The sequence below is a fragment of the Bacillus rossius genome, chromosome 1 (assembly GCF_032445375.1).
Source record: "Bacillus rossius redtenbacheri isolate Brsri chromosome 1, Brsri_v3, whole genome shotgun sequence".
NCBI classification, from domain to species: domain Eukaryota; kingdom Metazoa; phylum Arthropoda; class Insecta; order Phasmatodea; family Bacillidae; genus Bacillus; species Bacillus rossius.
The window spans coordinates 154,847,937-154,875,486 of NC_086330.1; the positions used below are offsets into that span (position 1 = coordinate 154,847,937).

The 27,550-nt window shown below is 34.6% G+C and overlaps 1 protein-coding gene across 2 annotated transcripts in view; it reads right to left on the reverse strand.

Moving 5' to 3' along the window:
• Nucleotides 1-27,550, reverse strand: part of LOC134546317 (kinesin-associated protein 3) — a 134,848-nt gene that overhangs the window by 64,765 nt on the left and 42,533 nt on the right. For both annotated transcript variants that reach the window (XM_063389056.1, XM_063389055.1), the window contains exons 8-11: nt 24,793-24,955; nt 14,049-14,149; nt 6,147-6,365; nt 1,173-1,338 (exon numbers count right to left, since the gene is read on the reverse strand). In XM_063389056.1, coding sequence (XP_063245126.1) covers nt 1,173-1,338; nt 6,147-6,365; nt 14,049-14,149; nt 24,793-24,955 — 649 coding nt within the window. The remainder of the gene's footprint in view (nt 1-1,172; nt 1,339-6,146; nt 6,366-14,048; nt 14,150-24,792; nt 24,956-27,550) is intronic.

Sequence of the window (27,550 nt, forward strand, 5' to 3'; positions counted from 1 at the left end):
GTGCGTTCGTGCGTGTAATGGAACACACCCAGTAATATTTGTGCGAAGTGATATCTGAGACGGTGTTTTTACAGTCTGTGTTGTTATACCATGCAATCACGATTTCTATGATGGATTGACGGAGTGTTTACAGTTTGTTAATTTTAAAGTAATTGTTACGTACAAAAAAATCGGCTTGCATCTTTGTGGAGATTGTAATTGAAAGAAATGGAAAGAAAACGCAAGACATCTCCAGATCGAACGCTGTAAAAACAACGATATAAATGTGAGTGGAAAGTAGAATTAAAGTGGCTGAAACCCGGTAAAACGGTCGCTGTTGTTTAGAAATGCCAATGTTGAATGCATTGTTGTACTGCCACAACAGGACCAAAAATTTGGGGCTAGAATTCAAATCCACTGATGAGCTGAGAAAAAAGCTAGAACCTGAAGAAGTGAAGCAGTTGGAGTTTTCAGGCAAGAAATGCCTGCAAATACATCAAAAAGTGTGTGTATATTTTTTAAGTGATTTTTGTGAGAACCTCATACTGGTACTTAACTCTTTACATGTAAACTTATCAGTTTTTTATCTACATTCATTATTATTATTTTAAAGTAGGCCTATGCAACTGGAATGAAGGAAAAGCTGATTTTTGAAGAAATATGCTTAAAATACTTTGTTTTCTCCTGTGTCTTAGATGTAAAAAAAATGTTGGCGCGAATGAAAAACCTGTTTACAGAAATTTCTTCTTACATGATTTTACAGGGTTTTTTATGGTCTAATACAGGATTTTATAACCATTCTTGGTGGCATCCCTGGTATATGATATAAGAATTTTTAATGTTAACAACCCAAGTAGTATAGTATGGTAATAGAATTTACTCTGTACTGTAATATAAGCATGACACCCTATAATGCATGGAAAACTGCACCAAATTCCCCAATTGCGAAAAATCTGTGTTTGATCCTCCTAGGGATTGAACACCTAATTTGGAGTGCCACCACATTCCAGTTATCTTTAACATGCGCTGGAGCATGACACGCTTATTTACCCAGGTAACTATGAACAGACTACTTAGTCAAGTAGTGCTGCCACAATAAACACATAAAAAAACACACTTTAGATCACTAGAACACACGAGGCTACTTGGCTACAAGCCAAGTAACATGGCTTCTTACAATAAGCATTGTTCACCTGGCACAAGCGCGTTGAGAACCCAGGACACGAGGTTGAACCGCTGGAACAACTGCGAGAAGTCGAGTTCCGGGAGCGTCATGTTGCCCAACACGCCCAGACACTCCACTACAAAGTCTTCGCTCTCACAGTCGACGATAGCCTTCGCTATGTCCCCTACAAACTCCTGCAACACACACACTACACATCGTCTGAATTCCACTCATAACAGCTCTACATTACCGCAACAGCAGCCTTGTAAATGGATATGGTTGGTGTCTTCCAGATACGTACACTACCCCCTTGTTACAGCTAGTCCACCCCTGAAGATTAGGTAGTAAAAATGCCCTATACTTCCAGCATGATCAGGAATCTAGCAGAGACAGGCAAGTCTCTTGTCCTGTCTACTCTGGTCATGTGAGCTGCAGTTATATTAAACATGCATTTTAAAATAAGCTAGAATTCTTTGGTAAAATGGCTAGTGCATTTTGCTTGAGCTTTCCACATGATAGTAACTATTGGTGGATGCAAAATGGGCTTCAGTCAAAGCTGAAAAAGTTTTTACTAATGAAAAATGTGTTTATTTTTTATTTTAAATTTTTTAAATGTGATTTGCATTAAGGGACCAGCATTGTCAGGAATGGATCTATATTAGTAAGGGGGAATGATAAGTGTGATGCAGACTAGTAGGAATGGGTCAATTGTCAATTCCACATTTATTCGATTCCGATTCCGATTCCAAAATTTCTCTCGATTCCAAGTTCAATTCCGATTCTAATTACCAATACAAATCCATAATTATGTTTTCCTGTGAAATTCCTCTCTCCTGTCATGCTTCACATCACATGTCCTGTTTCACATGATTTACGCCCATGAACATTTACATTATGTCAAAACACTAACAGATCCTGAGATAGTTTCTGTTTATCGTGATTCAAATTCACAATAGATTTAATAATGCAAGCTATCGGGATCATGGCAATTGAAACATCAACACAAACATAAAAACAGCAAATTTTGTACAAAATTTTGTTTACACTCAGACAGCAACATGTTAACACAAATAATAAACATTAGACATTTAATTTAATGACTTTACATGCTCGTAAATCCAATATTAAACCATCTTCTTCTTTGAAGCGAAAAATATTTACACAAAAGTATCGAAAGTAAAACTTAAATGTATATGAACATGGTTGGCCAGCCTGCTTTAAATTATTTACTTTAACATGGTGTCACGATTGCCTGCAGACATTGTAAGTGAAAGATATTATACTCACAAGTGAAAAAAAATGTTACATTAATGTTGTATTTATGAAATAAAGTTACTATGCTGAAATGAGGATATAATGTTTCCCCCGCAAGACCAGAAATTTAACTTTACCAAGTAAGTACAGAATTATGGATTGTAGGTGATTGCAGTTGTGATCTACCCTTTAAAATACAGTGTTTTATCACATAATCGTCGCACATTTTATACTAAAATCAAAGATTGAAAAGTAGATGTGCGACGTTTATGCGAGAGAAAAAATTTTGTTAGCTAAAGTTATTCATAAAAACAAAACCCATTCATGGAAGGTACGTTTATTTAAAAAGTGAAGTATAAAAGAGCACGCCAAACAATTTATAACCTTTCTTCAACTTTAAATAGAAAACCAAAATCTGTGACTCAAATGCGAGCATGAAGAAACGCATAACTATCGTCATAGTACACACTTACCACAAAAGAGGGCGGGCCATCAGATGTAGTTAACTCAGCACTTGACAGATAGCGCGCGTTGCATGCAATCGGCGAGATATCAATATTCAACTACGTGTGCGCGCTCTATACGGGAAGCAACATAACTAATAATGAATTATGCCAACTAGCGCTGGCTACATTTTTATAAGCGGTACATCGCAGCGACGCAGATGATCAGATAAAGGTTATAACGTTTAAAAACGCCTTTAAAAGAGAATTTACATGTCATACAACTTCGTATTTCCGTTAATTAAATAAGTGGTAATGTATGCATAAATATTAAATTTCTACTTTAAAATAAATTGTTTTATACGGAAAAAATACCTAAACAAAGAGCTCGGAAACTAATAGTGGGACCAAAAACATCATGCAACGATTACGCGAGAGGTTTTTTAATCCAAATTTTGACACCCTAAAATATGGTTGTGAAGATTATGCGCGTGCGACGATTATGAGCTAAAAGAGGGTTATAACTACATCTTATGTATACAATCAAACCTTATTAATAACAATCGCTTAGTACATTCCTGTTTATGTGAAGTACTTTCACAGTCACAGAAAATAAAATATTCTTTCCTGTGTTATTCAGTACTTTAATACGATATACTGTTAATATATACAAGTAAACTGTTTATATGAATTTCACTGCCAAAGTTTAAATAAATAATCAAATTTTCATAGCCATCAAGTAAACAAACATTTTTTCAAAGATGTATGTATCTCACAGCACAAATTGATTGAAAAACAAGAATTTAAATTGTAACTCTGGTGGCGATGTTAGCAACTAAATATGACATTGAAACTAAATGGAAGGTAATCTATTTATATTAGTCATTGGAAGTGCACATAGGAAAAAGGTTGATAATCTATAGTTATGGTGATTTTTCGTTTTCGCGAAATAGATGCGAAATTAAGCTAAATTATATTTTTCCCGCTATAAAATGCGAAATCTAGACTATTCCGAGATAAATGCGAAATCAAGGTAAAAAACTTAGATTCGTCTTCACTCTACACAATTTATTTACCGATTGTATTTAGTTTCAGTTCAGTCATTCACAACAACTATTGTTCGTAAATATTGAATGAAGAATGGCCATCCGTGCCTCGCGATTGTAAACAAAGCAAAGAACAACTAGCTAAAAGATTGTCCGTCATCATGCAGAGTACAAGTTTTTAGGCTACCATATTGCGACATCTCTGCTTCGCCGCGCTAACAAATGTAAGTCCCATTTTCTGGCTGTTTCACGTGAAAGCCACGTTCTTGTGTAGTCTGTGGAAAGTGGTGTGTTTACAAATACGTGCATACTCGCGAATGTGTTGTGTACTGTTATTTCTCGTGGTAAAAATGGTACGAAAAGTAATTTCCATTCGCGATCGTATAAATGAATACAAAAGTGAACAGTTCTACGAAAGTGATATGAATATTTTAATGTGCAATTTTTGTAATCGCCGTCTGGAGTGGGAAAAAAAAAGATGTAGGTACTTGAAAAGCACATTAAATTTGAGGGACATCAGGCTGCTAAAAAAAAGGTTCACCGAGAAATCGGATGAAGAAAAAAAGTCGGTAAAACGGCAAGCAACGGTTTCCGGCATGATTGAAAACCAAAAGAAGGCAAAAATTGAAAAAACGAAAAGAAAAAATTGAAAAAATGAGCTTCAATAACATTATTTGTGCACTCTACATCAACTATGGCCATGAACACGGCTAAAAAATATTTATTGTAATTTTAAGAATTCAATTTATTGCACTCATAAGTGCTAAAAAGTTGTTTGGAAACCAGCCAAGATAGGCTATCTTTGTAGTTGTGCTAGATCTTTATTTCTGTGGTTGTTAATAATTAATATGTGTATTATTTAATGCTTATTAAAAATATACTTTTCTTCAGTAATGTAAAATGAGAGAATTGGCTAAATCTTGTTTTTAAAAATGCTACAAAATGCTAAATTTCAAATTCAAAATACTAAATGTTATTATTTTAAATGCTATAAATCACCATCTCTAATAATCTATGATAATAAGTTTGAGTATTTTCTTTTGTTCGCATAGGAGCCATAACAAAAATTTTGAGTTTGTGTTGTGTTGTAAAATGATTGCAAAAGTAACCAAGTTAAAACTAAAATTATCAAATTAGATGACAATGGAGAAAAAACAAAAACTGAAATTGATAGAGAATTTAACATCTTGCATTAATCCTTGTCAACAATATATGAATATAAATCAGTTTGAATCATCTTTTGCGAGTTCTTGTAGGTTATCAACTAAAAAAAGAACGTGAGATCCAAAACATGAAGCTGCATTTTGCATGAAATGAAGAAATCTGTGCAGCAAATTTGCTAATTTCTGGACCTATGATGCAGAAGAAGGCAGATTACTTAGCATTGAGGTTAGGGATTTCGGAATTTAAGTTCAGTCGTGGTTGGCTATAACGGTTTATATAATGCTGTGTATATAATATTCTTTATGATTATAATTATAGGAATTAGAAGGTAATCAATAAACTTTTGTCGTAATGATTTCCCAATAGTTTGGTCAATACAAGTGCTAAAATTATGGTCCCTTCAGGTTTGTAATAATGAGGTTTGACTGTATTGGTGCTAAGCGAGTTGCGCAAACATTGTCAGCTTACTGGCCAGAAACAATGGCTATTGTGGAAAGAATCAATTTATGGGAATCTACTTTACATCCAAATTATTGACAGTTCTTATGACCTATCATTCTAAATTTGATACACTTCCTTATATGGTAAGATTCCTTATAGATTCTACGTAGAATCGGTGCAATAGAAGAATCGGCATGCTCATCCCTACTCACTGGTGCTTCTAGCGTGGTATCACCTCTAACTCAAGGCTCTAAACTGGCACAGTCTTCTCATAATGCATAGAACAAATATGAAATTTGAGTGGTGACCATAACATTATACAGCAAAGAAATGAAGACAAAGGTGTAATGCTAGGCCCTCGAGTGTTTTCAAGAATGTGTACCAGCTGTATCATGCTTAAAGATTATTCTGAAAACACGTACTTAAAAAATTTGCACTTTTCTAAAAGTATAATTAAAAACAAAATACAGAAACAGAACTACTTAAATGCTTTTCGTAAACAGTCACCACTTGAATATCTTGAGCAGTTTTTAAAATTGCTTGTTTTTTCTTCTTCTTTCTGAAGTTCTTCACATCTTGTATGCCTAGGTAGGCGGGGCCTCTAATATAATTATGAAATATAAAGTATAAAGCTTTGAGCTATGTTCCACTGACCACGAAGCTGTTCTTGGTGCAGTCGTGCTGCGCCACGTTGCGTATCATCTTCATGATGAGGGAGTCCTGGTTGCGGAAGGCACGCTCCATGAGGCCGCGAAGCTGGCTGTTCTCCATCATCATCTGTGCGTTGCGCTTGTTCACGGCCAGGTTGATGCACAGCGCCAGAAGCTCCAGGTTCACCTCGTCCTCGGGGCACTTCAGCAGCATGCGCATCGCCTGCAGCACGGGTTACATACCACTGTACGCCACATTTCATACAATTTGTTTATGTATACATTCAACTTTACATGGATTACATTAGCCTTGTGAATCAATTTCAATACTTTTTCATGACCTGTCAATAACATTTTTTTAAATATTTTATTTTTATATCACACAGACATTTTTTAAGTAAGTGAAAAATGAAAATTGACAGGAAGAATCCCGCCTGAGGCAGGATCCACTTGCACGGAACGTCCAGGTCCAACTTCGAAAGGAATCTAACCCGGTGAGTGTTTTAACCACTCAACCAACAAGCCTATTTTTATAAATGTAATAAGAAAAATTAAACATAATACAAAACACATCTACTATTTGCACAGGCAGATTTTTAAGTTGGAAAGCTAAAACCTTTTAAGTGGATAGGTAGTCTCCAACTATTTAGTTTCATTGTGCAACCATAAAGTGGAGTGAGGCATTAAAAAAAATTCAAGTTAGCAAAAGACTGCTGGAAATTAAACTTTCATGACTCAACTTCCTTGTCAGCTGGAGTGGCAAGGAAAATAATGTTGGGTCTTCCAGTATAATGGTTTAGAACAATATTTTATAAAGTAGAGTATCTCTAATCTGAAAATCTGATTAATCCCAACAAGTTTAGTGATTTTGTGTTCATAATAAGGTTACAGGCTATGTTACTTCATAACTAAACACTTAAAAGAAGTACATGCTGTCACATTACTGCATTTATGGTGCCAATCAGAAATGGGTAAAACATTTAGGTCTTGGTCCCAATAAGTTTGGATCACTGTACTATCAATTCGACATAGTATCGAGGTATCAAAGTAACTTGCCCTTCCTGTACTTAGTAGTTTGATAACACAAATAAAAACAAATAAAATGAATTAAAGGACAAAGTTCTTTTCCTGACACTTTCAAACAAATTGTATATAAATTTCCATAATTTACATGCACGTGATAATATTGCCTCTTAGCAGCCAACAATATATGCCTCAGCCTGTAACAAATACACTAGACACTAATACAGTATCAGACAGTTATACACTATCAACACAAGCGAGTGTGTGACAACTCAGTGGCAAACAGGGTTATTGCAATATTTCATAAACAAGTAGTAGTTAAATCAATTTAGGAATGTGCGAATCCTTGATTTTCAGTTCAGTTCGAATCCGATTCGAATACCTAGCAATATTTGAGATATGAATCCGATTCTGAATATTAAGCACAGAAGAATTAAAAATAATTGATTAATTTAAAAATTACGTATGTGTGTTCTCTTTTTTCTAACTGTAACTACTGGCAATTATATCTTACACTGAGATTGAAATGTTTATAATTATGTAAACTTAATTAATAATAAACACTCTAAATGATGATAACCAAAACATGAAGCAAGTTTCAAATATTCCCTACTTGACTTACCTAATTCAATTGGTTTTCACAAGTTTCTGTTACATCCATACTTAAAGACAGCTTATTTCTAGGCCTATATTGATATGTTTTGATGCAGTTTGAAGTACATATTTAACTGTATGTCATTTTCATTTATGTATGAATTTAGTTGTATCGGTAAAGTAAGCAAGCTAAAGCAGTATTTTTTAAATAAAAATAATACAATATTCTGTGATTAATGCAACTGACTGCAAATCAAGCAAAAGAAGTTGGGCTACTTTTATTTATAAATCTAATTTTATTATCAATAATATGGTTCAATTAATAAAGATATAGGCTAGTACAACATTCACACAACTATTTATAAGAACAAAAAAAAGTAGTTGGTTACTTTATTGAAGCTACCATATCTCAAAATTTTTTCAAAAGTTTTGGTTACATACATGCATACAAAATTCATTAAATTAGCTGAGAAACCTTACCTCCTACAGTGGAGTTCAATTCAAGCACATTAGAACTTTTTCAAATCCAAAGTAATCTGATTACCTATTACTTAATAAAAATAAACAAAACAAAGTCAAAGTCTAAGAATTATATAAGCCTAGGTGGCATTTTAGAGATTGCCATGTAAAAATGTTAACATTTCTACTAGTTCACATGCAAGATTCTGTCAGCGAGATGTAACAATACTTCCAGCAGTAGAAAAAAGCAGCTCACTTGGCACAGAAGTAGCAGGAACTGAGAGCATTCTTCTTGCAGCAATTGCCACATAACTGAAACGGCGCTGATTTGTTTTCCACCATTCATGGATCCTAATGCCTATTGACGACAAGCTCTTTTAGATAGTTTTCTATGTCACTATCCAGTCTATCCATATTGTTGTACCTAGACGAAGAGGTCTCATTTACAGCAGCTATTTGAGACACTTGGTCAAATTTAGTCCACACTGAGAAATTAGAAGCCAATGAAGTTGCGGGATTCCCTTGTGGTGTACTCGTAGTTGATTCTTGGTGCTTCCCTGCCAGACTTGGATCACTCCCTGTCAAATGTTTTAGCGAATGAAGGCATTTTTTCTTTTAGAGTTCCTGTAATAAAACAACTTTATAACGAGGATTGACAATCATAGAAACAAGATATTCATTGCGTAACCTGTAGTCTGGGAATCACATCATTACTGCCTTCAATACCTTGCGTGCAAAGATGATAACACTTCCGGCATCAGCCCTACTGATGAAGCTTTCGAGGAGATTTATGATACCATTAATAATAGGAATCACCTTAGAAATAGTTGCATACTTCTTACCACTCAAGTCGTTTGTTGTATAGGTGATAATACATCAATTAGTCCTGAAATTTGTTTCCATTCATTGGAGGCAAAATTATCTAGTGAACATGAGGATGCAAGTTCTGCAGCAACAGCTTCCTTTTGCTCTAGCAGACAGGACAGCATAACAAATACACTATTCCAGCATGTATCAACATCTTGGATAAGCTCGTGCTGGGTTTTCCCATTTGCTTCTGCAGATTATGTAGTTTTTGGCTTGCCTGAGAACTACGCTTGTAGTAGCTCACTATACTGTGTGCCTTCTTACAAACTACTCCTATTCCTGGAGTTTCCTTTTTGCTGTCATTTATAGCCAGTTGCAGTGTATGGCCTAAACAATTCAATGCTACCCATGAAGTTTTTGACAATGCTAATTTCATATTTTTGGCATTGTCAGATTCTACATACAAAGGCATACATTGTGGAATTGTATATTTATTTGACATTTCCAACAAAGCATCAGAGATAGCAGTGCCACTGTGTTCTCGTGAGAAAGGGAAGTTCCCTAATGTGTATTGCACAAGTTAAAAGTTCTTCTTGCTTAGGTAGTGACATGTCAGCGACAAATAACTGTCATTACTGCGTGATGTCTACATGTCAGTGGTATAAGATATTGAATTTACACCATCTTTGAAATCATTTCACAAGTTGCTAGTAATTTTTGCAACTGTGTGTTCATACAGTTCAGGAATAACATTTCTTAAAAACGTGGTGCAACTTGGAACTGTGTAGTGTGGTTCCAAAACGTACATAATTTCATGAAAACCCCTATCATTTACCATGCTGAATGGCTGCAGATCTAAGGCAATCATACTGCCTATACTGTTTGTAATAGCAATGGCACAGGGATTTTCACTCGAGTACTTAGCACTTTTTTGAAACATACCTGTGAGTGTTTGTTGTACTTGTTTTCCACTAGCGGTTGTTTCTTTGTATTCTGTTGAAGCTGAAGAAATTCAGAATCCTTTTCTTGTGCAGCATTAAATGTTTCTTCATGCTTGAAGAACTACCAGAGGTGCATTTAAGCTCACGTGCACACGTTTTACACTTTGACTTAAAATCTGAAGTTTTAGTGAAGTAATTCCAAACAAAGCTACGCCAACTACGGTGTTTTCGTTTTGACGTCACTGGCAGCGCACATGCACCATCATCACTGCCGGAACTCATATTTTTTTCTAAACAATATCTGAAAACTGTTTCACCATGAAATAACGTAAATTACAATGCAAGACTCAAAGACAAAGACCAATAAGGAGGTTATGTTGAATTTGAACGAATGCGGTGCGGAAGGAAATCTCATCGACAAGCATATCAATTGCAGAGGCATGAAAAATTTTGAGTTTTGGCAAAAAAAAAAAAAAAAAAAAAAAATTAAAAAGTGTACTGCAAGTTTTATATTAAAATAAATGGTAAGCGCAAAAAAAAAAATTAAAAAATATATTTATTTAAGACGGCGCCATGGATGCCGGGCGCCCGGCGACAGTGTTTGTACTCTGTACAGTACCGTAGCGAGCGAGCGGTGGAGTGGGGTGACCGCTGCTACTGTGCCAAGGTCATTGCCACCCCCCTCGCTCTCCCACCACACTGCACGTACGTAGTCTAAAGCGCTTTGGCTGAGTCAGTGTCTTCTCACAGTCTTGGTTGGTGTTAGTCCCGCTGTTACTCGAACGGTATTCTGACATTTTGTGCTGTGTTACTGTGGTGTTTTCATTATGAGCTCTTCACCTAAAAGAACTGTTGTGAGTTTAGAGACTAAACTAAAGGCTATTAAAAGACTAGACAAAGGGGAAACGATAAAAAGAGTGGCTGCAGATTTAGGTGTTGGTGAGGTAACGGTTGGTGATTGGAGAAGAAAACGGGCTGATATTGAAAAGTGGTGTTCGCAAAAGGACAACGAAAATGACAGCAAATGAAAAACAATGAAAACTGGTGAGTTTGAAAAAACATCAAGTGCCCTTTTTATGTGGTTTACCCAATTACGGAGCAAAGGAAGTCCCGTCAGTGGGCCTTTGTTACAAGAAAAAGCTAGTGAATTCCACAACAAGTTTAAAGATGGAGAAGAGGAGTTTACTGCTAGCAGAGGATGGCTGCATCGCTGGAAAACCAGGTATGGAATTAGAGAGCTTAATATTTCAGGCGAAAAACTATCATCCGATCATGAAATTGTTGTATCGTTCAAGGACCAGTTTAAAGCTTTGATTGACCAGGAAAATTTGTCGCTTCAGCAGATTTTTAATTGTGATGAAACGGGATTAAATTACCGTATGCTTCCAACAAAAACACTTGCCTCCAAACAAGAAGCTTCTGCTCCGGGGTTCAAGAAATCAAAAGACAGAGTTACACTTTTGGCTTGTTCAAATGCTACCGGAGACTGCAAACTAAAGTTTTTGCTCATAGGGAAATCTGCTAAGCCTAGAGCGTTTAAAAACATTTCCATTTATAGCCTCCCCGTTTTGTACAAAAACCAAAAAAGTGCTTGGATGGATTCCAAAATTTTCAAAGAGTGGTTTTTTGATAGCTTTGTGCCTCAAGTCGAAAAATATTTGGCAGAAAACAATCTCCCTCGCAAAGCTCTTATGCTTATGGACAATTGTCCTGCTCATCCCGACACGAAAGAAATGGTTTCTGGCGAAATCAAGACAATGTTTTTGCCCCCTAACGTAACCCCACTTCTCCAGCCCATGGACCAAGGGGTGTTGGAAAACCTTAAGAGAAATTATAAAAGAAGACTTTTAAAACTGCTCATAAAGGAAATTGATGAAGGAAACGAAGTTTTGCATACTCTAAAAGCCATCACAATGAAAGATGTTGTATACATGACAGCCGAGTCCTGGGAGGAAGTTAAAAGCTCTACCCTTGAAAGATCCTGGAGAAAGCTGTATAGTGTTGATGTTCAAGAAGCCGCAACCTCGGAAAATGAAAATGCTGATGACTCTATCGTAAGCCTGGTGCAAAGAATCCCCTCTGACAAGGCTATTACTACAGACGACGTGGAAGAATGGATTAATGCGGACGAACAATATGAAGTCACAGATGACATGATTGTCGAGACAGTCAATGATGAGGCACAAAACGCCGAAGAGGTGAGTGATGAAGATGAGCCGATGGAACAGACTGAAAATAAAATAAGTCACGCCGAGGGCTTCAAAGCCATACAAAGTGCTATAGACTATTTGGAGCAACAGGCAGGAACAACTTCGACGGATCTTCTGCTGCTTCGTCGACTTCGAGAAACAGCTGCAAAGAAGCGGGCCAGTTCAGTAAAGCAGAAAACTCTGATGAACTTTTTCAAGAAGTATGCTTAGTTTTAAAGTTAAATTTTTATTGATAAAGTACTGTACAGTACCAGTACAAAACTGTTTTTAATACTGTTATTAAGTGTGTTATTCTTAAGTGTATATTTTCATATTTACCATTGACCTTGTTTTATATTTATAGGCTGGATTTTATTAACTAAAACTGTATTTTTAGTGGGTTTCATAATAAAGTGAACTTAATATGTTACTGTAATTCAATTTTACGTCTTTATTTATTACTGTATCAACCCCAAAATGTCTTTGTAACGCCCGTAACACAGACCAGCGGCCCAAAACGCACACGCTATCATTGATTTCAATAGCGGCACGGGACGCTCTCGTTCGCCGCTCTGTCTGCCCGTGTTATCCGAGTTTCTGGTTATCCGAGGGTCCTCTGGTCCACATTAGCTCGGATAATCGGGGCTCTACTGTATGACAAAATCTGTCAAAAGACAAAAAAACAAACTGAAATACAGTATACATACGCACTCAACAGTGACACTTGTTGAATAAGGAAACTAATCATCGCATAAATAATCAGGGGGAAATTTATTTACTGCGAATATTAACTACCACACCGTTTCAGTGTTGCCATACTTACGTTTACAAGGATTTAGTGTCTTGTACGCCATAAAATTGTTTTGTATGGCATAACATTGCCTGAAGTACGATTTTGTATGAAATTCAAGGGATGCTATACGTTAGTTATAGATACAGGTACGTTAAATAGGATTTACAGGTTTGGCAACACTGCAGTTACATTTAGTTTTTCGTTGAACGTTGTTTGTTAGTTTTTTGATATTCCCAAGAATTGGCTTTTGGCTTACACTTTGCAGATTCTCCGACACAATCGTAATAATCTGCACGCCACAGGGAAATCTCAGTTTTATAAACGTTTCAGCAAACGAACCCATTTTTTACAAAGATATTCGTAATTACAATTTAAGCTCTCGAAATCTCAAAAATTTTTTAATGTCACTGTGTTAATTATTTAATTTACGTTTCCTTCTTTGATACATCATATTATAAATACTTACGTAATAGTAGCCTAATTTGATTTTTCACTGCTAGTTTTTTAAGCCGTATTAAATAAATTTATAACATTTGTAATACTGTTAGAATCCATGTATGTACAATGATTCCGGGTTTGGGTAATTGTGGATTCAAACCACCATACCCGAAAATATCAGGTACCCGCACATCTCTATAAATCATGTATTTCAATAGTTGCGGTCAAACATTTTGATGATGATAGGATGATATGATGATGACGATGATGATGATGATGATGATGATGATGATGATGATGGTAGTGATGGATGATAGTGATGGATTATGATGATAAGATGATAGTGAGAATGGATTGATGATGGTGGATTAATAAGATGATGGATGATGATAAGACGAAGGTGATATAATGATGATTATATGACGATCATTATTTTGATGATGATACGTTACCATAAAATTCAGGGATAGCATTTACCTGGTGTGATTTCAAGAAACCATGGAAACTAAAATCCAGATGACTGGACTGAGACTTGAAATTGGGTCTTCTCAAAGACACTTTTTTCACTTCTGATATAAAATTTTAAAAATTTGAAGTTTATTTGTATTATATATTATATAACATAAGAAAAAAGGTATTGCTAGACACAAACACACACTCACCACTGGAACGCAGTCTGTATACGAGAACATAGATTTACATCTGTCATCCATGCTCATGTGGTACAATATCTTCAGAACAATTGTTTCATGTTTCTCATCACCTGAAAATAAAATCATATAACAAAAATAGAGACAAGCAACAAGTATTAGAAACAAAAGAGTGATTTAAATTCACTGTTCAATAAAAACCTATCAGTCGTATATTGGCCATTTCCATGTATTGAAAGTTGTAAAAGGTACAAAAATATTTTATTTGTAAAAATATGTAAAATGAATTTCAAATTCTGGATTATTTTAAGATGTACTGATAATTTTATACATAAACTCCTCATCAATTTGAATTGATCCAGCCCAAATTTTTTTACTCCAAAATAAAAGTTTTGGATTGACAAGTTTTTGACAAAAAAGATTTATTCATCTTGATCAAGTTGTATATAGCAGTAAAATTTTCTTTAACTTCTTATATTAAAAAAAATTACCAGAATTTACTTAAACTATTTCAATTGCAAAGTACATTTGGTTACAACATACATGGAACTTTAGTATAATATCCGGTACTCAAGAACAATACTGTGAAAGGAATTGTTATAACTGTGAATTGTCGTACAACCAGTAATACTAACACAATGCCAATGACACTGTATTTTAATATTTATTAATGTTATGTACAATCAGGAAAACTTCACAATATCATTATGAAAATTTGGTGCTAAAGGTAACCACAATTACATAACTGAACATTCATATAAGTTATTTTAAGTTCACTCATTAATTCTTACAGTCACAGTAAATGCATAAAAATAAACACATATAGAGCATGGTTTCACTTAAATATAATTCAGTCATTTTCCAAAAGGTACGAAATTTTGGGAGTTTTAAGGAGATAATGACTTATGACTTAAAATACAACCTAATACCAATCAATATTTTTAACTAATAGTTAGTTAATCATATTTAAAATTATCATCATCCGAAAACTGAAGAGGTAAGAAAACCGTCTGCTTCACCATTCACAAAGATACACAGGCACAAAGAGTATTTTATAAGATAACCAGCATTAGCATAACACACAAATTGCATGTACAAAACATTACTTGCTGCCAGTGACAAACCAAAGCATAAAAAATTCACACAACACAATGTGTTTATTTTTTAAAATTTGGCTATAGTAAAATGTTTATTAAGGAGTTTTATACAATCCATTGTAAAACTTAAAAATGTTCAAAGGACCTTAAGCAATTAAAATCAAATTAAGGACTTTTCAAATGTAATTAAGATGTAGAAACCCTGTGAAAGAATACCTGTCCAATGACTACAGATCACAACAGTCATATCCATAGGTCCCCATATCTTTTCAGTACAGAAATTATGCTTATTCTCAATTCCTCATTTTGCAAATGAGAGGAATTAAATTTCCTTAGTTAATGTTCTAGGTCCTACAGAGGTGGTCAGAAAATATCAGTAGGGCACCAAACAAGAGGGCCCTATTTGCTCTTCATTCTTAAAGTAAGGGCATGTCAAAAACTCTCCTTGTGTCCACACATCCTTGAAACCTGTCTTGTTCTGCAATGACTGCTAGTGTGGTCTATAAGGAATAGTGCGGGCCTATGCAAATGCTACTTTTTGATGCGAAGCGAGTTTAAAAATGAATGTTTGAAATATTCGCAGTTGAATGGTATTGCGAATATTGTTCTAGGGGAAACTGTATTACACTTATTTTTATAAAATACAGGATTAAAGTAAAAAAAAAAAATTATTGAACTTTTGTAGTGTTTGAACTAATTAAGTGATTAACCAAATAAATCTTGTGTATAACATAATTCAAATAAAAATTATTAAATAACCATGCATAATATTAGTATTGAGCATTCATAAACAAAATTGGAGGGCCACCTTTTGATTTTTTTTAAGTAGTCAACTTTATTCAAGCAAAACATATATACAAAAAAAAATTATTTCATGAGCAAATCTTAGGCTTTCAATGTTTGTAAAGCTCTGCAACAAATGTGAAGTTTTACATCAGATATGAAGTTTCAAATAAAACGAATAGCAAATTTCCTGGCTATGTCAAATAGAATATAAAAAAAAGAGCTTTGATTGATTTGCTTAGTCGAAGCTTAGCACAGGAATAAAATATTGCTGGAATCACAGCATTTCCAGGGTTTTAAAAGACCTGAATGTAGTATAGTATCCTACAAACTCTAAGGAAATAAATATTTTGTTATCTTTTAAAGAGATACTACTAGCAAAATTATGACAAGCTGAGTAGCCTACCTGTAAGCAGTGAGAGTCAAGAACCAGGTGGCTAGCAAATCTGATAAAAAATTTCCCGACTTTGCCAGGCTTGGAAAAAAATAATTCCCTGGCCATTGATATTATAGTTAGTTGCCAATAACTGTCAAATACTCAAATTTATACCATACTTCGCTATACCAACAGGCAACTATTACTTTATCACATTAAAATAAATAGTACGGAAGTCAACGTGCATGGTCAAAGTGCTGATATACTTACAAGCAAAATAAAATGGGACAAAATTTTTTTTGTAACACTTAGATACAGATAAGAAAGGAGAAAGACAGGATATCTACCAGGAACCGGGACAAATCAAAATAAATCTCTGCTATGACTTTAATTTTTCAGTAACATTATCAAAAAAATTCCCTGACAACCTAAGATATTCCCTGACTTTTACCTGTTCTAAAATCACCTGAGTTTTCCAGGTTTCCCTGTTTCTCTAACAACTCAGGATTACAAAAATTTTTTTTAATAATCAAACCACCCCTCCCGGTCAGATTTAAAACCAATTTAGGTTAGTTATACAACATTAATACAAGAAACTAAAAATTATATCAGTACAATCAAGAGGTGCGCAAATAGTGGATTTTGGAGGTAGAATATTTTATTTATTTATTTATTTATTCAATTTTTGTTCTGTAGATCACATATGGAGGTAAGGACTCCGGGATATAGAACAAGTCAATTAATACAAATATATACATATATACAAACAAACTGTACAACCACAAAAACTAAATATTACACAGTTTTCAAACTGAATAGTATAATTTTCTAATTGAATGCGAATAGTATTGAAGTCAAATAGATGTCATAATTTACTTTGGTGTATTACCATACAGAATAGAACAGAATAAACAACATCAACAGATCAAGTTTTGGGTAGCAAGGGTAAATTCATTTATACAGCAACATTTGCTATTCTTGAAACTTAATTTGAAAAAACCTAGGCACCACAGCGACAAGCATGTTTTCCTTAAACGTGGTTTGAGAAATTCTTGAATGCTAATTGAATTAGCTAAACAAATGGACAAATTTAAACATAAGAAAACCATTTTTTTTCCAGTTATTTTTGATATCCATTTATACCTCACTGCAAACTCAGTAGTAACAAAATGGTGTTTGATTGTATTTCAGTGAATAGTGAATAGAAATAAATGAAAAATAAAATAGTAACTTTGGGTATATCATTTTATTACAAAAATATGTTCAAAAGAGTGTTGAGCATAATTTAAAATAGACAACTTGTTGGAGTTTTCAGAATATAAGTGGAATATTTACCATTTTGGTGTTTGCTTGCTGCTGGTAAAGTAAAAGATACCACCATTTTATTTTCGATGTATTTGGTTTGTCATGGTTCAAACTCTTAGAACTTGACTCTTCAACACTTTGCCCGGTATCTATTTATGATCAAAACTTAGAATAACTTCTTTTAAAAATATAAATCTCTGTTTTTATATTCTTAATGAACACAACTGAGGCTAGGCATACCCAGCACCCAAGGACAATGGCTGACTACACGCACAGATAAAGATTACATTCGATTTTTCATGAACCATGGAAGGTTTTCATAGTTTTTTTTGTAATCAATGAAACTACTAAAAAAATGTGGTTCAGTTAATAGCATTTTTTACATGGTAGCAAACCATATACAAATTTTCATAATTAAGATGACATCAAAGATTGAAAACTTTATTACTGTTGTTATTTCATCCAGTTACCAAAATAGCAAATGGTTATATTAAAAAAAAAGTAGTGCAAAAACTGGAAATTAATTTCACTGTAATCTCAAACAGCAGAGATTGAAAAGGTTATACTCAAATTATGTTTTGAATATTTATTTTTACATTTTACAAATTATAGCAAACATTCATAAAAAAATACGAGAGGAATGGCATTCCTGCTAACATTCTAATTCATTTGGAAATGACGTTGACAGCACTGTGTTAATTTACTACCTAAGTCTTGTTGATTTAATAAAGACAATTTTAATTTCTAGGAATAAACCTTTTTATTCGGTCATTACCACTTAATAAATGAACGGAAAAATACAAAGTTGTTTGACGTGTAAATTTTCTTATAAAGACGTTTTAAACGTTATTTCCTTTATCTGATCGTATGCGTCGCTGCGGTGTAGGTATAATTGTGTAGGTATAATCTAAAATTTGTTTCGGTCATTAACACTTATTTATTTTATTAACGGAAATACAAAGTTGTCTGAAGTGTAAATTTTCTTTTAAAGACGTTTTTAAACTGTATTTTCTTTATCTGATTGTCTGCGTTACCACGGTGTATCGCTTATAAAAATGTAGCCAGCGCATCATTCATGTTTGGTTATGTTTCTTCCCGTATACAGTGCTGCCAACCTCCCAACTCTCTCATCAGTAATGAGAATTATAAATGAAATAAAACATGCGTAAACATAAGAGGCAAATTTTATACTATACTAGCTGCCCGACCCGGCTTCGCACGGCTATACTAATGGAAAAAGAATTATGCCACATCTCCCATTTACAGTAATGGTAAATAATAAAAAATTCCGTGAAAATTTATTACAATGCTGTATAATGTACCGATGGTTTCCCGACTCGTGCACGCAACATAAAACTGATGTACCCGTACTTCGCTATGGCAGTCTACAGGCAGATCACTCTTGCGCCGCTTATTATACATGCCCCTCCTTGTGGGTACGCCACTGCCGCGCGATGCCCGTTGGCATGGAGACGCAGAAGGCATGAACAATTGAAAATCCTGTTCTCATGCAGACATAGTACCCACTGTTTCCTGGTTTTAACCACCTATGCTATGGGATCTAATTTTCGGAAAATGTCATCCTGCGTAACATAAGGAACATTACTGTGAAGTTTCAAGTCTGTAAAATATATATACTTGAAAAAAAAAGGGCAATTTTTGATATTTAAAGTACCCGCAAAATTTCAACGGTGATGAGGACTGCACTAACAATGAAATAGCCGTTGCCATAGAGACGAATGAAGCATCAACAATGCTACAGCCGTTGCCATGGTGATTTCCTACCAAAAACTGGAAATAAAAAAAAAATTTAGGGGTGGACTACCCCTAACATTTAGGGGGATGAAAAATAGATGTTGGCCGATTCTCATAGATACCGGATAAGCACAAAAAATTTCATCAAAATCGGTCAAGCCGTTTCGGAGGAGTATGGCAACGAAAACTGTGACACGAGAATTTTATATATAAGATTAACAACTCACAGACACACTCTTATGAATTCGATAAACTTTACTAATCCACTGAATAATAAATATTTACAAGAGTAGGATAACAAAAATGTAACTAAAAAATTAAAAAAAAAAAAAACATTTTATTTCATTATTTATGTATGTTCTTTTCAACATTCTTGCCTTTTAATTATCGCCTGATAACATCCGCATTGTTGCATGCTTAACTTCCTCAATCTGCTTTGAAGTAAATGTGTTTTTATAGCATACTTCTTTAGATGAACTGCATTTTACTTTCTGCACCATTAGAGCACCCAAAGTTGCTGTAGACAAAGATGATCTAAACTCTGTCTGGTTGCGACGAACACTGCTGAAAATTCTCTCTGTTGAAGAATTGCTGTGAGGCACTGTCAAAATCGCCAACATTACTTTTGGCAATATTCTAAATTTTAGTTGACCACTTGAATTTCTGAGAGTAGAAATAATACCCCAGCAAACATCCATTCTTTCAGCATTAAGTATGTCATCCGAAAAAGTTTCACATTGATACATTGCAAATTCTTGTTCCAACAGATCCAAATCTGTACTATCAACAAGCTTTGGAAATCTTTCAGTGAAATACTGGACTGAAGAATAGGAGGCATTTTCTTTGCAAGAAATATCACAGACTTCAGCATGTTGCAGGAACTTATCATTCAGTGGGAATTTATCTACCATGTAACTACATGCTGAAACATAGAAATCACGCACAGAAGAATAGAATTTTTGAGCATCAACCTGGCTGGCTAAGTCTTTCAACTGTGCTCTACACTTGGAACCAATTACCAAATCAGTGTCATCTTTTTGGTGTTTCCTTTTTTTGAAGTTAACATCAGTAATTGATGTAGAACCTATCTGCAAAGCAGATGGCTTGACAAATCTAACCAACAATTCTTTGAGAAGACCTTGCAATTTTCGTTTTAACACATGAATTACAGGGGCTTCTTGTTGGAAAAAAATATTCACAGCATTAAAGAGTGGAAGTGTACTTTCAAGGAACAGACAGTAGAGTTTTGTAGAAGGATTTTGCATCAATGACTTGATGAATTCAAACTGAGAACTGCTTGCAGCAAGATTACTGTCTGGTTCACAAAACAACAATTTCAAAGGTTCCCACTGTTCTAACAATCTTTCAACAGATTCAAGAAGAGAAAGCCATCTAGTGCTGACACACTTTAAAATTTTGTGAGGTTTACTTCCGCAGACAGCTTGGTGTAGTTTCAAGGTATTCTGTCGTTTGGAACTCTTCTCTAAAAAGTAAAAAACCTGCACCAAAAACTGTTCTACATTAACACAAAGTTGACTTGAAGCCTTCTGAGCAGCCAAATGGATAAGATGACATGAACAGCGCTGTAGAAAAATGGATGGGTGTTTAGCCCGTGCAAATGAAATCATGCCTTTGTTATAACCAATCATTGTGTTAGCATTATCACATGAGAAAGCAATACAGTTATCCCAACATATTTCCAATGAACGCAGTTCTCTATCTATGGCAGTAAAAATTCCTTCACCTGTGTTGTCCGAAGATTCCAGCAAAGATAACAGTAGAGTACAGACTTGATTAAGTTTTTCACTATAAAATGAAACCACAATTGGATACAATTTAATGGCATTTTTGTCTGTTCTGCCATCAGTTGCTAATGAAAATGCTGAAATTTGCAAAACAGAAGCAATTTCTTCCTTAGTTTGTTTTGCCATACACTGCACAAACGCAGAAGTTTTTGTCCGTGCGCATCCATACTTTTGGGCGATTTTGGAATCAGGAAACATAGTCCGAAACAAATTACTCGCATGGTCGGAAACGGCCAATGGAATATTATTATTCCACCAGGAACGACGTAAATAACAGTTCGGCGGTCGTACTCTCACTTTCACTAAAACATTTCACAAAAAAAGACGAAATAGGTTTGTGTACACATCTCACTTTACCGTAATCTTGATGCTTCTTAGATTCAATGTGGCCTCGGCAGTCATCACGTCCTCCATGTGCGATAACAAAATCACAACTGCAGACTTCACAAAATACATGTTTATCTGAAACTTTTGAAGCGACTAGACACGGCCACTCTTTTGTGTAACTTTCACGGTATTTTTTAACAATTTTTTTGCCACTAGATGTAGAAGGAACGCCTACACGCTTCATTTTGCCATTAGACACAAAACTATTGCGACGCGGAACGCGAAAGACAACAGAAAAACTTCCATGTGTAGGCTGCTACCAACCTTGCATGTTTTCAATGTTGCCATAACATTAACTACCCACAATTACCAGAATTGTCGTGCCCGTAAGATTATAGAATACCAAAAGTCTCGTTCCCTAAACATTGCTAATCGGATACACGACCGATATTTATGGTACGATATATAGCGCTCCGTCTCGAAAATATCTAAGGAAAACTAGACACCCGATATTTTTAACTTTTCGTTAAATTTATTATTGTCCGTAATAAAGAAATAGCCTTCCGTAATTCTGTAACTGAACGTCTAAATCAGTAATAATTACGGACAATCCGTAATAGTTGGCAGTACTGCGTATAGAGCGCGCGCACATAGTCGAATATTGATATCTCGCCGATTGGATGCAATGCGCGCTCTCTGTCAGGTGCCGGGTTAACTACATTTGATAGCCCGCATTCTTTCGTGGCAAGTGTATACTAAGACATGTTAGTTCACGTCAGATTCAAGTGGCTTGCGTTCGTGTTACAGTTTTGGTTTTTCTATTTAAAGTTGAAGAAAGGTTTTTGTTTAAGGAATTATTAATATAGATTGTTTGGAGTGATCTTGTGTACTCCACCTTTTTTTAAATAAACGTACTTTCCATGAACGGGTTTTGTTTTTATGAATAACTTTACCTAACAAAAAAATTTTTTTTTCCGCATAATCGTCGCACCCCTACTTTTCAAACTTGATTTTAGAATAAAATGTGTGACGATTATACAAGAAAACAAGGTACAGGAAAGCTTCACTATAAAGAACATGAAGGGACCAAAAAATAGTTGAGTTTGTTATACTGAAGTTCTTTATACTGAAACATAAGCATTGTTATAAATATGTATACCGATAAACACATGAAACACCTTAAGTGTTTTAAGGTTCAGTATCTCAGTCATTAGTCTATGGCCGCTTGAAGAACCTGTTCACATACTCTCTGCTGATGCTTTGTCTATGGTCAGGAGACACATTGTAGGCAGAGCTGCCAACCTCAAATCACACCCATCAGTAATGACAATTATATTAAAAAAGTACGCGTAAATCATGCACAATAAATTTTTCCTGAGGAATTATGACACACACAAGAGAAAACAAAGGACAATAATATGCAAAAAAAATTAAAAATGTAGGCCTATGTATATGAATACAATGAAAATTAATGAATCGAAGAAAAAAACTATTTGAACAATACAATCATCTGAATATGTAAGAAATGTCATTAATTTTACAGGAAATTTTCAACCTTCAATTCAAAGTATTCAAAGTTATACTTTTGAACAATTATATTTTTATTTGCTTCTTTTATCCTGGTTTGATAAGAACTGTCTTATAAACAAACAACAGAAGACAAACAAAAGAACTTGTAAACAATAACTCTGCGTTCGTTACTTTCGTTTTTTCAGATGTAGCGAAAAAACTACGATATGGATTTATTGCTCGTCATGACTATAAAATGTTCCGCCTGTTTCTTTAATTCAATGTGCCCTCTACAGTCATCCCTTCCACCATGTGCAATCGAAAAGTCAAACGTGCATACATTACAAAACGCGTGGTGTTCCAAAACATTTGAAGACAAGCATGACCATTCTTTTGAATAGTTAGGTCTTAGGTCGAAAGTTTTGAAGAATTGCGTTCTTTTTTTTATCCCCCAGATACACGCTTCATTTCTACAACCGGCCGGTAGCCTACAACTCACGTAGTTTCAGTTTCCTACCACGTTCGTGCAACTTTGGATTTCACTCAAAAATTGAAATTAAAAAAATCGAAGGGTTGGGTTAGGTTAGTCACAACATGCTTGTTTTCATTGATTTAGCGGCTGAAGTGGCGTTAATACCGAAACGCAAAACTTCGAAAATCTTCGGAAATTCTTGCAGGGAACCGAAACTACGTGAGTTGTAGGCTTCCCACAACCGGCACTGAAGAACACAACACTATTGAAAAAAGGAAAAAAATTTCACGTCTGTAGACACGACAAAAACAATATGGTGAAAAAAATGAATTTCAAGAAATAAATTAAAACAGCACAGGTTAGCCAAAGTACCGTACAAAAATTATCGTGATGTAAGTAGCCAACAAACGAAAAGTCCGAGAATATGTACTATTTGTATCGTACAACGGACGTAATACCATCCCATTATTATTTCAAAACACGAGAATTAATCTACTCATGTCGACAGTACATGCGCACACATACTAGTTCCGTTATTGTTTTTGTTTACGTACACGCTGTTACGTTTGAATAAGAAAATTAAAAATAAAGTACAAGTTTATGGATGGTAATTTTTTTCAAAATTTGCCTCAAGGTTGTTCGTTCAAGTGAATATTTTTGTTTCAGGAAGAAACGGACCGTCGTAAAATTCGTTAAGATGAAATAAAATTCAAGGTTATTATATACGTTTTTGGCGGGACCAAACAATGAGTTCGGTTAAGTGAAGTGTTCGTTTAACTGAAGTTCGTTGTACTGGTGCTTTCCTGTAACTATCTCCCATTATACTGTGTCATATTTGTCACACAAAGTATTTGATGGTAAGCTTATAAAGATAAATGGTGTGACATGTTTATTGTTGAGTGTTATTCTACACATTTATATTACATAAAAAATATTTCCCTACACATTTTGGGACACATTAAGTAAATTAGCCTAGCTATTTATGGAGTCCAATGCTTCAGAAGACGCGATTTAGAATAACACAGACATTTTTAGGAACGCATTAGTCGTGCTAAGTGAGGGATTGGTGTATTCGACTTCCGAATGCTAATAGTATATTAAATGCTATTCCAAACCATTTATGTTTATGAATATTCGCACACCCCTAGTGAAATCACACCTCTCATATAGGGCAATTGAACAATAGTATAAAAAGTACGATTAAAAATTTGACAATTTACAAAACCATGCTATGTTATTTGGTTTCACTTTATTCAGCAAGTGAGTACTGATTCCTTGTCGGTGTGGCGGTGCGACGGGCAAACGGACTGAAAGCGAGCGCACCCACCCAGGAAGCCGACCAGCTTGTTGAGCAGGCCGACCCGCACCATCCGGTCCCGCAGCTGAGTGTCGAAGGACAGGTTCAGCAACAGCCTCAAGGCAATGTGGATCAGGTCCGAGTGGTTCATCTTCAAGATCCTGGGCATCTTCTCCACCACGTTGAGCCTCGCCTGCACCAAAACACAATGCTGTGGCCACTGCATCTCGGATCTGACGACTTGCTGAACCAGAATAATATAATCAAGTAGGGTTGAAATAATAATAAAAATCCTTACTATGTACAATATCAAATACGGCCAAACTTATTGTGAAACTGAACAATATCTTAAATTTACTATAAAACAAAATTTTAAACAACTTATAAGTCCCCCCCCCCCCCCCCCTTATAGAGGTTCTCTACAGTGCAAGCCAGCAATGTCATGTGGCCAAAAAATTTTTTTAATCAATCTCTTTGTAAGAATCATTCAATGAACACATCAGAATTTTAGTAGGATTATTAGATGATGAAAATGATGACGATGGTGGTGATAAGAGAGCTCCACCCTTGATGATAATAAATAGTTAATTCAATACTAATAACGTAATAACAATAACACGTAACTTTTTGGGAATATATACAAGCAAAAAAAAAAAAAACTATATATAGCTGGTATCCCAGCCATTGTCATGGAAAAATGACCTTTGGGTGACTCAGGCGCACTAGGCGAGGTGAAACTGTGATGGTTAGGCCTGGGCGAATTATAGTATTTTGATGCAAAGCAAAATTCAATTTGAAAGTTTAAAATATTCAAGTCAAATTGAATTGCAAATATTGTTCTAGGCAAACCTGCATTACACTTATTAAAAAAATATATTTTACATCATACAATAAAATTATAAAATCACCATTAATAATACAGTGAAACCCCTCAAATCCAAACTCTGGAAATCCAAAATCCCAGGAAATCCGAACAATTTTTTTTGGTCAAATTTAGGTTTGAAAAACACGCAAAAAAGTGAAACTTATTTATTTAGTCATAAAACAATTATATATTCAACATTATAAACTTATTTTACATAATTAGTTGAAAATTAACAAAGAAGTACAGTTAGCATACCTAACAGGTGTAAATGTGTTTACATACTTATGTCATCCAGGATTGAAAAACGGTAACATTTGGTTATTGAAATTCTTTAGGTTAATCACTTTGCAAAAACAATGAAATAACAATAGAAACACACAAAATATCACTTAATCTTTTACTTGACACCAGTTATCTTCAATTGTCGAAGTGATGAAATCTTCCCACGGAGGATATTTAGCATGAACATGACATTGTTTGGCATGGTTGCTGCGTGTGGTTCTACGAAGCGCAAGGCGATGTCAAGAGCAGAGGCAGCATCAGTATAAGTCACATTGACTGTCGAAGTTTCTTCTTTCTCACTGTCACTAGCTACATTGCCATCATGTTGACTTTGGACCAGACTCACTATTTCATGTTCGCTGCATTCTTCATTGACATCAAATCTCGCCCACTCCTCTAGAAAACCTTCTACAGAATCCTCAACCAGCGCCAAAACCAGTATGCCTAGCTCAATGCACAGTCCTAAACTGTAAGAAGAGTTCGTTATTATGTTACGGGTAGTTTTCGGCTAATCCGAACAAATTGAAATCCTAACAGGCTACAGCCCCAATTAGTTCGGAATTGAGGAGTTACACTGTATTAGCATTGAGCATTCACAGAAGCAAACAGAGTGCCTTTTTAAATTTTTTTTTACATAACTAACTTTATTTACGCAGTTCATATACAAAACAAAAACTAAAAATTAAAAATTTTTTATGAGCAAATTATAGGCTTCAATGTTTTAAAGCTTTGCACAGCAACCAAAGCTTCAAATAACGTGAATAGCAAATTACCTGGTGAAGAAAAATTGAATAATAAAAGAGCTTCAATTGATTCGCTTAGTTGAAGCTTCACACAGACCTAGTGATGGTTCACCACTGCCTTACACTTTGGAGGTGAAGAAACAACACAATGCCCAGTTCAAAACCAGACAAGGAAATAATAGTTCATTTGGCATATGGAAAAAAAAAATGTATACCTAAACTTAAAAAGTAATAAAACCAAACTTAAACACAAAATTTGTTAAGCACAAATATTCATAAAAAATCACAAATAGACCAGGAATTATATCTTTCAGCTTCAAAAATTGAATATTAGGAATTTGTATGACCCTGAAATGAGTACCAATTATTTTACTTGAGAGCTTATCCAAACCAAATTAAAACTAATTATGAGATGTTTAAAATTTAAGACACATTTATTTGATGTAATCTTACAGTCGAAGTTGCCTTATATTCAAGGTAACTTTATAACCAAAAATGTCTAGTATTCAACATTCCCCTTTTATTCCAAGGCTTGCTTACATTGTTTGAGGTTGTATTAAGATAAGATCGCCTTATTAAAGTCGTCCTACACTCAAGACAACCTTATATGTTAGAGCATCTTAAACTTGAGGGAATCTATAATTGAGGTCATTCTACATGACTGCTAAACATTTAAGAATTAAATTGATATTTTAAATATAGTATAAAGTAGCAAGAATTGTATGCAGGTGACTCCCAAGTACTACATTAATTTTATATTAACTAAATAAATAATTAGAAACTAAATCATAGAACTTAAAAATATTTTTTTCATTACCTTACAATTTGATGGATTCATTTTTAAATCAATTTAATTGAAGAATCAATGTTTTTTCTACTGATACCACTACCAATTATT